Source organism: Martes martes (assembly GCF_963455335.1).
Source record: "Martes martes genome assembly, chromosome: 5".
Taxonomy (NCBI): Eukaryota; Metazoa; Chordata; class Mammalia; order Carnivora; family Mustelidae; genus Martes; species Martes martes.
In genome coordinates, this window is record NC_137892.1 from 79,899,541 (window position 1) to 79,916,317 (window position 16,777).

General features: G+C 37.8%; 1 protein-coding gene across 3 annotated transcripts in view; it reads right to left on the reverse strand.

The window, feature by feature from the left end:
- Positions 1–16,777, reverse strand: part of GPBP1 (GC-rich promoter binding protein 1) — a 76,483-nt gene that overhangs the window by 19,123 nt on the left and 40,583 nt on the right. Inside the window, exons 4-7 of one of the 3 annotated variants that reach the window (XM_080803628.1) lie at positions 11,627–11,750; positions 11,283–11,506; positions 7,176–7,242; positions 6,059–6,118 (exon numbers count right to left, since the gene is read on the reverse strand). In XM_080803628.1, the coding sequence (XP_080659754.1) occupies positions 6,059–6,118; positions 7,176–7,242; positions 11,283–11,506; positions 11,627–11,750 (475 nt within the window). Of the gene's footprint in view, positions 1–5,424; positions 5,513–6,058; positions 6,119–7,175; positions 7,243–11,282; positions 11,507–11,626; positions 11,751–16,777 lie in introns of those variants that run through there. The other 2 variants (XM_080803629.1, XM_080803630.1) reach the window with 2 other exon arrangements.

Below are 16,777 nucleotides of genomic sequence, written 5' to 3' on the forward strand. Positions count from 1 at the left end.
CCCGCCTGCCTCTCTGCCTACTTGTGATCTCTGTCTGTCAAATAAACAAATAAAATCTTTTAATTAATTAATTAATTAACCTCAGAATCAGGAATGAATGGTGCTAGAAAATGCAAAAGGTATGAAAGTTTCCAAGATCTTAGAGAAATTCAAGTATTGAAGCAAAAGACACTTCTATCAGTACACCGCAAATAAAAAAATTCAAACATGCTGAAAAGCACTTCCAGTTCAATATGGCCCATTAAGCACACATTTCTCTTCTCTATCTTATAAGCAGGTCCTTATGTTAAAATTACTATAATGAAGGAAGAAAACAAATACAACAGGAAAAGGGTCATCTGCAAGGGGTGACGTCAACCCACACTTCCACAGAAATAAGAAAAAAACTTCAGAGTATCCACAACAGAACCTAAATGCTGAAGATGGGACTAATCAACCTTACAAAATCTTGGATTATAAACAGGACTTGAAAAAACCATCATGGCAGAGGGCAGAAGTGAAAATTTGTTCAAAGATCAATCGCTAAGAAAAGATCCCTACTAAGGAAAACCTAAACAATATACCACAGGCAGAAGGAAAATGATTCCACACGGAAGGCTGAATGTTCAAGGGGGAAAAAAAATTTGTGCATAAACAATCAAAATTAAAAGGTCAAAGAGAAAGAGAATAGATAAGCAAACAGGTATATTACCTTTAAGCCTCAACATAGTTCCTGACTACAAAATTCACTTCCCTAAATTTGGATTCTTACACATCTAGAACAAGAAATATTCTGGATTCTTCCTCAAAAAAGGCCTTCAGTGCAAAGGTAGAATACGCTATAAAAAAAAGAACGTGAAGGGATGCCTGACTGGCTTAGACAGTAGAGCATGCAACCCTTGATCTCAGAGTCCTGAGTTCAAGCCCCACATCAGGTGTGAAACCTACTTAAGGGGGGAAAGGGGGAAGGAGAAGAAGAAAAGTGAAGCCTAAGAAATAAATCACAGAAGGCTAAGTAACAAAGTAAAAGATGATAAAGGTACCTAAAAGAAGATGATAGGGTTTGGAAGGGAAAAGAAATAGACACAGTGCTAATGCACTGATTGGGCATTCTTACTCAAATACTATAGTACAGGTTAAGAACAAGTACTTTGTACCAAATTTATAGAATCCTGCTCCAATCTTATGAATTCTCTCATCTATAAAATGAAAAACAGTTCCTGTCATAGAGTTACTGTGAAGTTTTTACAAAAATACTAGAAAAAATGTCCAAAATTCAAATACTATCCCCATTACAATACACTTCCAATTATATTTCAATACTGTATCAAATTTTAGATTGATTTAACATTATAGAGAAAAACTGTGACAGAAATAAACATAATACAGACTAACTTGTGTCCTGTGCAACGGTCCTAAATAAAGAGAGCCTGACATTTAAAAACAAGAAAGTGGAATGCCTGGGTGGCTCAGTCAGTTAAGCACCCAACCCTTGATTTCAGTTCAGGTCATGATCTCAGGGTCCTGAGACAGAGCGCCTCGTCAGGCTCCAAGTTTGCTTGAGATTCTCTCCCTCTCCCCACCTACAGGCTCTCTCTCAAAATAAATAAATAAAAATAAAAATGAGAACATGTTAATAGCAATCATATCATAAAAGTAATGTGAAGGGTGTTGACAGCACTAACTGCCAAACTTAATTCGAGTCATTAATATTCACTTTGTATTACAGCTGACCCTTGAATAACAAGGTCTGAACTGCCCCAGTCCACCTATATGCAGGTTTTCTTAATGTTTTCTTTTCTCCAACGAACTTAAAGAATATATAATACATGTGGGCGCCTGGGTGGCTTAGAGTTGGCTGGCACCTGCATTCGGCTCAGGTCATGATCCCAGGGTTCTGCGATGGAGTCCCACACTGGGATTCCTGCTCAGCAGGGAGTCTGCTTCTCCCTCTGACCCTCCACCCTCTCATGCTCTCTCTCTCTCACTCTCTAAAATAAGTGAATAAAATTAAAAAAAAAAAAAGAATTTATAATACATGTAAGATACAAAATATGTGTTAACTGACTGTGCTAAGAGTATAAGGCTTCCAAACAACAATTAACTATTAGAAGTTGGAGGAGGTTAAAAGTTATACATGGATTTTCAACTGAGGGGGGAGGGGGCATCAAGGTCCCCAACTCTTGCACTGTTCAAAGGTCAAATGTTCATCTGTTCAGATTCTCTCTACAAACTCTCCTGACATAAATCTTCCAAGTACTGAAGGTGTTGGATTCAAACAGTATCCAATGTTTCCTTCTATACTTTCTTCATTTACTTTGTCAACCGGTAAACGATATGAAAAAACCCAAACTGCTTATTATTTAAAAGACAAAATTTACGTACTGGTTAAAGACTTAAACGCTTAAATAAATAAATAAATAAATAAACTAGAAAGTAAGTCATCTCAGGGACTTTCTTCTACATGACCTTATTATTATCTCAAGCTCATATAAGCAGGTATTCTCTTTTAAATGTAAGTTTAAAACACCTGAAGGCAGAGCTACTGGGTGGCTCAGTCAGTTAGGCATCCACCTTTGGTTCAGGTCATGATCCCAGAGTCCTAGGATGGAACGCCAGGGCAGGCTTCCTGCTCAGCAGGGAGTCTGCTTCTCCCTACGTCCCTCACCCCTACTCAGGATCTCTTGCTCTCTCTCCCCGCTCTCTCAAATAAATAAAATCTTTAAAAAAAAAAATTAAAATTAAAAACACCTGAATACAACAAATACAGGCTTAAGATTTTCATACCATCATTTTCCAGTACCCTCACAAACTGTAATCTGACAAAAACTGACCTTAAATATCCTTTTATTATCTTGTTATTTATGCTCTCCTAAGATCTATGAATATAATAGTCTTTTTCCTTAAATACGAAGTCAATGGTGGGAGGAGGACTAGCTCAATTCTTTGGAGAAAAAGTTATAATTAAAATAGTGCTATCTGTAGGACAAAATAATTTGGAAACGTGTACAGTTAAGAGAGGACATCTCAATTTTTCATCCTCTTTCACTACTCTCCACGTAGGTATCTTGTATAGATTTTCTGATTCAGTCTATTCTTTGATCTCTCACTTAGAAATTCCTTTTGCTGGGGCGCCTGGTGGCTCAGTGGGTTGAGACTCTGCCTTCCGCTCAGGTCATAATCCCAGGGTCCTGGGATCAAGCCCCGCATCCGGCTCTCTGCTCGGCGGGGAGCCTGCTTCCCCCTCTCTCTCTGTCTATTGCTCTGCCTACTTGTGGTCTCTGTCAAATGAATAAATAAAATATTTTTAAAAAATTCCTTTGCTTTTTAATAAATCTATTGGAATACGCACTGCTTACTAGATTTGAACATTACTTAGCTAATAGTCATTACATGTGTAATGTGATCAAGGATTTTATACAATAGATTGATTTTACACGGTTTAAATATTTTATCCAATATTAACAATGCTTTTTTCATTACAAATTATTGTGATCATCCTCATCTCACAGAAAATTCACTCAGATTAAGTCATCTGCCCAAGGTCTAAATAACCATTAGGTAAAAGACCTAATGTTTGGACACAGGTCTATCTGATTCAAAAGCAAATACCCTTAACCACTATATTATACTAGTGGAAAAAATGGAAAATGAAGTACGACTAGGCCAAATACTTCAAAATGTTTACCATCCCCAACTAAAAATACTACAAATAGGCCTATAACTAAATGTTCAGAATGAGAAGCCTGTTTTAAGTGCATACTACCAAAAGAGGTCAAAGTCCACTGTTTGAGGTCAAAGTCCACTGTTTCCTGATGCCAAGTTACTGATTTAGGTTCCTTATTATCTTGATCTAAGAGAAGAGGCAATTTGACCAAAAGCAAAAGAGCCAAATGGGTGAATTACATGAGAATTAAATTTTCACACTAATCTGAAGAGGAAATTTAGTCACATAAGACACAATAATACACAAATATCAAACTCAATCTGTACCACAGCAAATTAAGACAAATTCCTATTGTGAACACTAATTTTAATGCAGAAAAATCTGTTTCTGATTTATATAAATTGATGCTATTTTAATCTTTTTGGTTTTCAATTTTTTTAAACTTAATGTACACATCTGATTTGATTTATAGTAATGTGAGTTTCAAACAAATGAGATTCATTAACTTATAATTTATGCCATCAGTAGGGGTATGGTGTTTTACCTTAACAAGGTCCCCTACATTACTCACATGTCTCAAAAGAGTAACTTACATGATGAATAAATAATATTTCTAACCCTGACCCACTGAAATTTACTTCTGTCAAAATGTCTAATAAAATCTTACTAATTTTCCCTTTTCAACCTTGAACATACATTGCAATACCTTTTTCTTCTTGCTGTTCCAGTTTAACAACTATTTTCATATAAGATATTATTGGAAAGGTGGAGCCATTTCCACACATAAACTATCAACAAAACGCTTTTACAAAGAAATTCAAGAAGGATTATTCCTTTCTCTTAACTCTATTTACAAAGTTCATTAAAAAGAAAAATAAACTTACTGGTTGTCATCATGATCTAATTCAACATAATCATGTCACCCAATCTGATGCTTTTGGCTAATATCACTAGAATTCTCTAAAATTCCATCAGAGATTTTTATACTTATTATATAGAAAATAACCTATCTTAAGAAATAGTCACTAATTTGCTTTTAGAAAGCTAAACAAATAAAAATGCTTAAAAATGAACCTTGGTACTCTTAAGTAGCATTTATTAAATATGAGCAAAAATCAGGAAAGATCAAGCTATCAAGGAACAGACCCAAAATAAATGCTGGGCGGTAACAAGACTATGCTTAATTACTAGTGAATGAAATTTTTCATTATTTAGTAACTAAGTACTAAATGTTAGCCTCTGCCAGTAATATATTGCTGACATAATTCATCAACACAAAAATAGCCAGTAGGACCTCTGAAAACACACAAGTCAACAGTCACAAACTGTGTCTCAAATAGCATACAAATACACATCATTTTTTCTCTTTCTCACCTCCCAAATAAATCAGTCACACAACTTAATTTTTTAAAATTGTCACAGGCACACTCAAGTACCTTTTTCTTTTAGTTTTAAATTAATAAGGACGTAGAGATAGATTAATTTAGTAAGCATTAATCTTAGGCACCTAACAACAGTGATCCTAATTAAGATCAGAACAATAAAGAAGTCACAGATAAAAGCTACGTGAAGATGTTTCCAAAAAAGCTCATTAAGTTCTAAGTAGAATTAAACTTATGTAACTGTATTTTAAGCAAGATAAATACTTTCCCTCAAGGTGGTTTTTTTTTCCAGTTGGGATACTGTTTACTCTTGCAATTTCTGATCTACGAAAGGACAGGGACAAACTAGTTTGTTTTTTATTACATATTACATTCCGTTATTAAATTTTTACTTACCTGAAGGAAGTAGCACTAGGAAAGTTCTATTGAAGTCTTTCCTAAAATTCTCTCATGTCTTCCTCAGGAACATTGTTATTTTAAATGTTGCAATGGGGAAACAGTATTTGGGAACCCGGGGGGGAAGTGAGAAAGGAATAGTGAAGTGTAATACAATGAAAATGTCATTGTATTCTATGGGAAGTACTGGGAATTTAACAGTTGATCAAGCCACAATTAACCATTTTCTTTTTTCTAATGCAGACACACTTCTTAGTTTACCTAAGGCACAGTAAAGAGTACATCTTCCTTTTAAACATCTTTTCAACTAGTGCTCAAAATCCTTAGACCAACCCTGAAACAGTAGAACCAAAATCTTTATATTAATACATTTTATTCTCAATATTTTCAAAGATGTATTTGCCTTTAAATCATTTCTAAAATTATTAAATTAACCAAGGATCAGTACCAATCGTATCTACAGGTAGTTTTATATGACAAATGTTCACTGACATTGATTTTTTATTTACTTTCATTCTAATCAAATCCAAATTATTCCTAATTTCTTAGAGATTCTATTTAACACCTTCCAGGTGTTTCTATATTCTTAAGCAATCAGCTGTTCCCAGAAAAACTGAATAATAAGGAAACATACCTAAGAGAGGAGCTTGGGAGATTTTTTTGGTTGGGTATGTGTGTGTCTGGGCGTGTAGGCCTGGGGAGAGTGGTAGAAATACTAATTTGCAATACAGAAAAAACAATGCCATTCACATGGTTCTAACAAAAGTGTCCTGCCACCCCCGCCCCCACCCTCAAAAAGCCCTTAAATAAATCGGGAGATTAAAAGAAAACAAAGTAACTCCCCTGAGTATCACCCCATAAATACAATAAAGAACAGCAGAGGAAGTGGCAAAGTTTAAAATAATGCCTTCGTCATTAGGACTAGTATGCTATCACAAGCCACAATCCTTTTGTTTTGGTAAGTTGATAATTTTCAATAGGAAAATACAAATGAACATGTGTATAAGTTCCAAAGTGGATTCATCACCTTTGAATTTGGCATCAAATAATTAATTTTTCAGATATCAAATCTTCGTATTTAAAATTTTTCCATTATTTTAAACTTCACTTGAATCTTTAAAAAGCTGTCTGATTTATACTATGAGTGCAGTTTAATCTTCTTTAAGATGCTATCAAATTAAACTCAGCAGTTTTAATGAAAAGGGAGTTATTACCCAAAAAATGTCATTAAGCTTTGACAATCAAAAAGGCAAATAATTTCAAACACAGATTAGTTCCATAGGCAAATTTATATAATTATTTAATATTCTCTATGTATAACCATTTTCTTAAGTAAAAAGATTAATTTTATGTCACACGATTAGAAGTACTTATCTTTCCAGTTAAGTAAGTTTTCAACTGTGAAAAACTAAAAATTAATTTAAACTAAGTTTTTTGTTTCCTTAGATTATCAGGCTGCTCTTGAAATGACATTGATTACATTAACTTACAACCCTTGAACAGAAAAACTAAACTCACTAGTATACTTAATGGTACTAATATGTGCAAATCAAGTATTTCAAATCAAACTCTTTCTATCCCAGTATCTTGTTTGTAAAAGATTAAGTGCTACCTTTTTATGTAGCTGAGCACTCAAAAACATATTTAAAAGAGTAAGTTAATTCCAGCCTATATATTTTTAAAAACACAAAAAAGTAAAACCTACAAGTAACATTTTATACCCCTCAAAGATAGGATTAAAAATCACTTACCCCATACACCTGCAGCTAAAGACTTATTCTGATTTGGTTCTCTCTCATATTCAGGATTTAAAGACGGCTGAAAGAAATCAGAATAAAAAGAATAAAACAAATAGTCACAATGCCCACATTTTTTTTAAAAAGATTTTATTTATTTATTTGACAGAGACACAGCAAGAGAGGGAACACAAGCAGGGGAAGTGAGAGAGGGAGAAGCAGACTTCCTGCTGAGCAGGACACTGAAGACACTTACAGGCTGAGCCACCCAGGCGCCCCTCTGCCCACATATTTTAAAATTAAACCTTTTAGGAGCACCTGGGTGGCTCAGCTGGTTAAATACCTGCGTTGGGCTCAGGTCATGATCCCAGGGTTCTGGGATCCAGACCTATGTTAGGATCCCGCAGGGAGCCTGCCACCCCCAGCTTGGGCACGCACACTCTGTCAAGTAAATAAATCTTAAAAAAAAATAAATAAATCAACCTTTTAAAAGTAATCTCAAAACCATACTGAAGGGGCACCTGGGTGGCTCAACTGGTTGAGCAACCAACTCAGTTTCAACTTAGGTCATGATCTCATTGGGTCCAAGGATGGAGCCCCCCAAGGAGGGCCCTAGCACTTACTTAGCAAGGAAGTCTGCTTGAGATTCTACCCACCCCAGTCACTCCCCCTCTCAGTCACACACTCAGCACATTCTCTCACATAAATTAATTAAAAAAAAAACCATGGTATGCACAATCAACACTTAACTACTAAAAGACTATTCATAAACCTTACTTCCAGCTTATTCTCCTAACCATCAGAATGTTACTATCCTCACTTCTAGAGGGCAAACAAAGAAATAATCTTTAATATTCTTATCCTCGGGGCATCTGGGTGGCTCAGTCAGTTAAGCGGCTACTTTCTGTTTGGGTCATAATCCCAGGGTCCTGAGGTCAAGCCCCGCATTGGGCTCCCTGCTGCTCTCTCTTCCCTCTGGCTTGTTCTCTCTCTTCCTCTCTCTCAAATAAAGTATTCTTAAAAATAAATACATAAATATTCTTATCCTCAACTACCTGAAAAGAATGTGTAAATTAAAAAAAAAAAAAACAGAGCAAACATAAGACAATGTGGTCTTTGCACCAACTAGAAAAATTATCCTCTCAGCCTAAGGTTAAGAGCAAGGAAGAGAAAAATCATACTACTCCCCAACACTCGTTAGGTTTTCACTGCTGGATGCTTTAGTTAACACATAGTACAAATTTTATTTCGACAAGTAATTCACAGGGTATTAAAAAACTGAGTTGAGCACTGAATGTGCTCTCTAAAACTAATTTTAGAATCCTAAATTTCCAGTCAGATATTTTCCATATTACCTAGCAACACAGGCTGCCTTAAAGTTACTTAACATGCTGAATAAAAGGAATCCTAATGTGTTTTACTTACCCACAAAAGTGAACAATTAACACTGTTGACATTACTGTAAAGTCCCAAAAGTGTATGCATGCATACCATTATGATTTCTCGATACAAACTAAATAAGGTATCAGAAGACTTTGGTGGAAGCTATAGGTGATTTCTAGAAAATACAGCATTAGAAATTACACCATAAGTCTATCTATCTTCAGGGCTGGGATCACCGTCTCGGAAGTGGGGGTGAGACAGTAATGGCAGCAAAAAGGTTTCACTGAGTGCTTGTTGTGTGTCACAACCCTGTTTTGAAGTGATTTACTGCATTATCCATTTAACCTTCGTAACACTGAGAGCATACTGTGATCACTCCTTGTTTTTTATATTATAAAAATTCTATCTTATGGAAAAAATGAACCACTAAAATGGGAAGGCATAGCAATTCCAAAGTTACTTCATTACAGGACCTCTGAATATTATTTTGTTGTTCTTTCTCTCACCACTCCCCTGCCCAAATCCAATCTATCAAATTCTTTGACTCGCTTCTACCCTCCACCCAAACTACCATCAAAACATAACCAAAATATTATTTCCATTAATCACAGCTACCCAAGTCAAGCCATCATCAACCACTTCCTAACTGGTCTCCCTGCTCTCCCTGTAATCCATTCAAGATCCAATAACTGAAACGCTCTTCTAAAAAGTTAAAATGAGATCAAATGATTTTCTTCCAAAAGGGCTTCCTCCTACTGCATCTGTAATTAAACTGAAAGTCCTTACCTTTATCTGCCAAAGTCCTAATCAATCAAAACCTCTTGCTACCTCTCTAACCTGGTTTAATAATCACTATGCATTACTGACCTAACTTTTATCCCTTAAACATTACAAGCTCGCTTCCAACCTTAGTTAGGCCTTTGCACTAATTCTTCCTCTTCCTTCCAGTTTTAACAAAGCTCACTCCTTAACAAGTATATCCCAGGTTAAATGTCACTTCCCTAGAGAAACCTCTCCTGACCTCCCAAAGTAGCCACCCAGTCACTTCTTATCTAAATTCTCTGCAAAATACTAATTACTTTTTTTTATGCCATGAATATATCTAATAGAATAGAAATTCAGTGAGATTAAAGTAAGCACCTTGCTACCTTGTTCCATGTATTGACAGCTGGATTCACAGAGCCACTCAAATAGATTCAGAATGAAAAATGAGTGTATATACAGAAAAATAAATTACCAGGGATGAACCACAAAAAATACTAGATAAATAAGATTTTACACTAATTTTTTATGCAACTGGAGAAGTACAGCGTTTAGAGAGCTACCCACACAGTGAGACTTAAGAATAAGGAAAAATTAAGATAATTCTGTTTGAGTAGTTTATACTTTTTTTTCAAGATTTTATTTATTTATTTAAGAGAGACAGAGATAGCACTAGCCAGGGGAGGGGCAGAGAAACAGGCTCCCCACCAAGCAGGGAACCCAAAGTGGGACTTGATCCCAGGACTCTGGGATCATGGACCTGCACCAAAGACGGACGCTTAGCAAGTCTGTTAAGTCAGCCAGGCATCCAGTTCATACTTGTTTTTAAGAGTGGAGTTAACATTTACTGCAGTTTGTTTTGTTTTGTTTTTTGTTTTCAAGATTTTAGAGACAGAGAGCACGGGCAGAGGGAGAGGGAGAGAGAAAAGCACAGTCGCCGCTAAGCAGGCACACCAACATGGGGCTCGATTCCAGGACCCTGGGACTATGACCCAGGCCGAAGACAGATGCTCAACCGCTCAACCTCAATCGACTGAGCCACCCAGGCACCCCAAGAGCAGAGTTAACATTTCTAATTATATCAAACCTAGGCCAACAATTAGTTCGCCTTTTCTGACTATTAAGAAACTTTGGAATAAAGTACTTGAAAGATAAGGAGAGTTATCACAGAATTAGCTTAAGAGTAATGTATGAATAATCAAGTATTATTTAAAAAGAGAGTCTAAACAAAACATACTGGTAAAATATTCTTTCCAGGGCGCCTGGGTGGCTCAGTGGGTTAAAGCCTCTGCCTTCGGCTCAGGTCATGATCCCAGGGTTGTGGGATCGAGCCTCACATCGGGCTCTCTGCTCATCAGGGAGCCTGCTTCCCTCTCTCTCTCTGCCTGCCTCTCTGCCTACTCGTGATCTCTGTCTGTCAAATAAATAAAATCTTTAAAAAAAGAAAAAAAATTCTTTCCAAAAGCTTAAAAGCTTTTTAGAAATGAAAGTTTTTAAAAGATCTTACCATAAGATACAACACAGGAAAGTAAGAGGAGAAAGGGGGAAATTATATAAACAAAGAGCCTCACAAAAGTAAGGATTAAAAATAATTGAACCTGGGGGGGGGGGGGAGTGGCGAGCAGGCTGGGTGGCTCTGTCAATTGAGTATCTGACTCTTGATTTCAGCTCAGATAATTTATCCCAGGGTCATAAGATCCAGCCCCGCATCAGACTCACAGTCTATAGGGAATCCACTTGAGATTTTCTCCCCTCAGCCCTTCCCCTGCTCCCACTCAAGCATGCATGCACCCACCCACTCTAAAATAAATAAATCTTTTAAAAAAAATAAAAATTTGAAAATAAAAAAATAACTGAACCTGTCTGGTGTGATTTCTATGAAGAATGAATCATCATGACAAAATCTCATGAGAAAGCCTTGATACTAAAATGGCACTTGCGGAAACCTCATTTGTATTAAAACTACAAGAAACTTACAAAATCCTCAGCCTCAAACTGTTTGCGTTCTCTCTTGTCTTCTTTCCGCCCTGTTTCGTTGTCAGGTATGCTGTTTTCATGTAGTCCTTGGCTTTTTCCAGAATGGAAAATACTGCTACGAGAACGGGAACTTCCACCATGGTATCCCCCTCGATGATTTATGTTTTCAGTACCATTTCTTCCATGCATCCGCCATCCATTTTTTTCTTTCCTTCCAAAATTACCTTTATTTAATAATGGTAAAGTATTATAAATTCAAAGATGGTTTTGCTTAAATACTGAATCAATATCAACATTCTTAAAAGAACATTATCCTTAAACTTTTATTTCTTAGCAAATTTTACCTCCATTAGGACGTCCAATACCAGAATCAAAGCCATCTGAAGAGTTGTGTCGTCGACGATTCACATCATAACGATTTTCTGTCCATGAAAAGTTTTCAGAATGCTTCTCAAAATTTATTGACGACTGAAACAAAGTAAGCCCATGGGTGAACATACATATAGAACCTGGCTTAATTTACTTCCAAAATTCTAAATGGTTAAGAACATTCTGTAGTTACTTTCAATGTATTTGATAACTGGTAACTTATTAAGATAGATTCCACTGCTGGTTTATTTTGTCTAATGAAAATCATTCTGAAAGAGTTTAACGACATCTACTTACCCAAAAACTTTAAAAATAAAATGCCACTGTAAGGGAAACAAGGCAAACATAGTGTAGTTCTCTTACATAACAAAATGTAAAAACTCCGTATCATATATTACTTGATTTAAATAGCTCAAGGTTTTCTTTACTATCAGAAAGTTATGGCAAATGAAGCTAAAATTCTAAGTTCTTCCGATTTATTTCCAAACTCCTCTTCCCCAAAACAAATGTTTTCTAAAAATTATCAAAATAATATACTGAGGCACCTAGCAGGCTCAGTCAGTGGAGCATGCAACTCTTGATCTCAGGGTTCTAAGTTTGAGTCCCAGGCTGGATGGAGGGATTACTTATGAATAAAAAAAAAAATAATGTATAAAAACTATTTTTAGGGGCCCCTAGATGGCTCAGTTGGTTAAGTGTCTACCATGCTCAGGTCATGATCTCAGGGTCCTGGGATCAAGCCCCACATTGTGTGGGGCCCCTGCTCAGCAGGGTATCTGTCTGCTTCTCCCTCTGCCTCTCCCCCCTGCCCCTCGCTCATGCTCACTCACTCAAATCTTTTTTTTTTTCTTTTTAAGATTTTATGTATTTGTCAGGGAGAGAGAGAGCGAGCGAGCGCAAGGGAGCATGCACACACACACCAGCTAGGGGAGCAGCAGACAGAGGGAGAGGGAGAAGCAGGCTCCTTGATGGGCAAGCAGCCCAACCATACGGGGCTCAATTCCAGACCCTGGAATCATGATCCAAGCTGAAGGCAGAAACTTATTAACAGACTGAGCCACCCAGGTGCCCCTAAATAAAAGCTTTTAATAAAATAAGTAAATAAAAAACTATTTTTTAAAATTAGCAATCTATAAAAACCATGAAAGTTTTTATAACAACTTTTTATAAAGGCTGCTATTCTTTCTCAGTATTAACCCATTAATCTGATAAGATCATAATCAAAACTTCGAGCCTTTTCTTAAAGTGCCCTGACTCTGGGCTGGACTTATTTACAACCACCTCCAGGAAAATGAGCAGAGTCTCTCCGTTGCAACGTAAACCCACTGCACATACCCATGTCATCCACTGGGCTCCTCCACACTGACGCTGTGGGACTTAGTGGTGCTGCTCACGTACTGCCCCCAACCTCATCCTCATGCTGTTTATTGTGCCATGAAAGATAAAGTCCCCTTGATTATCTCATGTCTTCACCCAGTATCCATGAAACAGTAACAGGTTACTATGGTAAGCCTTCAAGTAGGGTAAAATGCAAACCATTCACAGATCCCTAACAGTCTGGGTGGTGAGGATGTAACGCTAACAGAGCTTAATTTTCTGGAAAAAAATAAATGCAAGGGTCTCCAAGCTGCATTAGGGCGTAAGCAAAGACTCTCAAGATTCTGGCAGCAACTGCTGTCATCCCACTCATGAATGAAAGTAAGGGTCCCTCAAAGTAAGGGTCTACTCAACTGGCAAAGAGTAGAACTGAAACAAGGTGTCCAAAAGTGCTTTAGGTTTGGTAATTCTCCCAAGTAAAACACTGGGATTTTTTATTATGACAATGCATCTGAAAGGCAACACGGCTGTGGCTGCTAAGCCAAGACAACTCCAAAGATTAAATAGAGGACAGCAATGAGGCTACAGAGTTTTAGAAAGATTGAAAAGTCATCAGAAGAAAATTTGTTAAGGCTACGGCCTACCTGGAAACAAAATAAATGCAGAACCTAGCTTCTGGAGTGGAAGTATTCTGTGCCCTTTGTACTCCCTGATCCCTCCCTTCCCCACTATATCAACCTTAGCAGCTTTGACGAGAATGTCAAGTATGCTGATATTTAAGGAAAGGGACAAACTTTTGTAACTCTGTGAGAAACACATGCTCAAGTCATCATCTACCCACTCCCATGAGGAATGAGACAGTACTAAGCATGTGGTGCCTGAAAATATTGAGGAATATGGGAAAAGATATGTCAGCATGTTACATGAGGGCAGGAAAGGCCCTTCTGTGCTGAAGCCAGAAGGTACACAGAAGAAATAACATCAACCATGGGTTGAAGAATCAGAAGAGAAACATTAAGCTACAAACCATGCATGCAATCCCCAAAGGAGTTATCTTCTCCTCCATCCTGTACTTTCCAACATTCACAGATGAAGAAATCATGTAATCTCCCAAAAGCTTGGATTTTAACCCTGAAGTGCTTGTACAAAACTTCTTAGTCTGTGCCTCTTACTGTAGTGAGAAAAGGTGCCCCAATTTTTGAAGAAAATTCAGCAATCGGAAAGACAAATTTAAGTGATCTTGCAGGTGAGGCTTTTAGGGCAATTCAATGTACTATTGTTTTGTGTTTTAACCTTGTACTAACTGTTACATACTTATACTGAAAATGCTCAAAATTCTTCCATTCAGGAAATACCACAGGATGACAGGTGATTCCTGTCCCCTTCCAGGTAGTCTAGCAAAAACACTATAGGCTCCCAGAAGGAAGAAAGGGGGGGTGGAGGTGGGGATCAGAGATATAGTTGGAAAATTTGATGAGTAGTGGAATATTCAGAGAAGCTATTTCCCAGTACAGCAGTGCCATGTGCCTGCCAGGTACACCCCTTTTTTAAAGGGTATATGGTTCCTGCCCTACTGAGCTCTTAAATGAAAGTGAACTCAAACTAAGAACAGAAAAGGGGGACCAGGGGCGCCTGGGTGGCTCAGTGGGTTAAAGCCTCTGCCTTCGGCCCGGGTCATGGTCCCAGGGTCCTGGGATCGAGCCCCACGTCGGGCTCTCTGCTCAGTGGGGAGTCTGCTTCCTCCTCTCTCTCTGCCTGCCTCTCTGCCTACTTGTGATTTCTTTCTGTCAAATAAATAAATAAAATCTTAAATTAAAAAAAATTTTTTTTTTTTTAAAAAGGGGGGGGACCATTAGAGCTCTTGATTAAATGGGAAGTATTTGAGCATGCAGCTGACCTGGCCACTGGGACATCTGTTTTGCATGAAGTGGCAACTACCTTTTTGGGGGTAAACCTTATTCCCCTCCCTGACAATATAACAAGCTCCTGGTTCAATAATGCTCTCAAATCACAGTCCCCTAAATGCCTAGGTCTGGTTCACTGCCGATACAACTGCATTAAAAGAGGAAAGAGAACAGTGTCCACTGGGTGGCAGCAGCCATCCAGCCTCAACAAGTGGGATCAGTGTCATTTGGCACAATGGGCTAAAATGAAAAATATAACACTGGCCTTAGGTTAAGTCTTAACCACCAGACGTTTTCTGTTTTTTCTGCCTCTTGGACTCTTGCCAATGTCCTAAGTCATCTGGTAGATCACCTGAAAACTAGAGACTAGCATAATAAAAGTAACTCTTCGGGATTATAAACTTTGAAGCTGCTGCTGCTGCAGAGAGAATCTGAATCACTCAGATGTTTACAGTAAGATATGCTGGCATAAAGAACAACTAAAATTAGAATATTGCTTAAGTCTGTAGCATGCTACCTAAATCAATCATCACACCAGACATGTAGACTGGTCACAAAATAGACCACTTATTCTTCCTGATGCATGAGCCTTCCCTGCATGCTAACCTGTGAGCCTGCCAAAAGTTGGTCCATTTGTCCCACTGTGAAGGAGGCCACATTATACAATAAACACATCAAACCTTTGATCACTTCTTGAAGCTATCAATTGTGTTTCATCACTGTTGAAATTTTTTCAGGTTACAGTGTTGCTATTGCAAGCTGACTAGCTAACTCTGGTCACATGACCGTGATCCTTGAAATTAATCCATGTCATTTTTGGGGACCATCAATATTCCACTAATAGTACATCTTTTGTCATGAAGGTCAACCTGTAATGGGTCAATATTCAAGTACTACTATTCAACATTCTACACCTCCTACTATCCGAACAACAGGAATGGTCTCCTCAACACTCAATTCAGAACAATCTGTAACTCTTTATTCCTTAACTCTTCACTTTATTTTTTAAAAATATTTATTTATTTGACAGAGACACAGCAAGAGAGGGAACACAACCAGGGGGAGTGGGAGAGGGAGAAGCAGGCTTCCTGCTGAGCAGGGTGCGGAGATACGGGGCTTGATCCCGGGACCCTGGGATCATGACCTGAGCTGAAGGCAGGCGCTTAATGACCCAGCTACTCAGGCACCCCTCTTCACACATTTTAATGACACTCTGGTCAATGAATGCAGCATACCCAAAAAGAGATCATCTCTTCTTAGCCACTTCTTAGATAGTAAATAGGATAAAAAAATTTTTTAAAAAAGTAAAGTTATGGGACGCCTGGGTGGCTCAGTTGGTTAAGCCGCTGCCTTTGGCTCAGGTCGTGATCCCGGGGTCCTGGGATCGAGTCCCGCATCGGGCTCCTTGCTCGGCAGGGAGCCTGCTTCTCTCGCTGCCTCTGCCTGCCTCTCTGCCTGCTTGTGTGTACTCTCTCTCTCTCTGGCAAATAAAATCCTAAAAAAAAAAAAAAAAAATTTTAAAAGTAAAGTTATGAATTATACAGACCTATTTTTGAAATACCAGGATTTTGCCTTGATTATCTCTTGACAAGATGTTTCTTCCCCCTAAGAGAAACTGCAGGCCAAGCTACCTCTCAAAGTGATGGTCTGGTCAAAAAGAAACCTAATGAATTCAATCTGGTTTCGGCACCTGGATTCGCTTTGTGGTGGGACATAGTCCTATACAGGAAAATAATGACCATTTGCTTCAGTACACTTCTCACCAAGTACTCAGTACAGTGTCCAATGTGGACTAGGGTGAGTATTATCATTGGTCCCTGCAGTTATGTAAAAATGTCCTTATCCCACTTGGGTCCAACTCTTCCAGATAAAAAATCTGGGTGTGAGTAGGGAATTTTTCTTAAA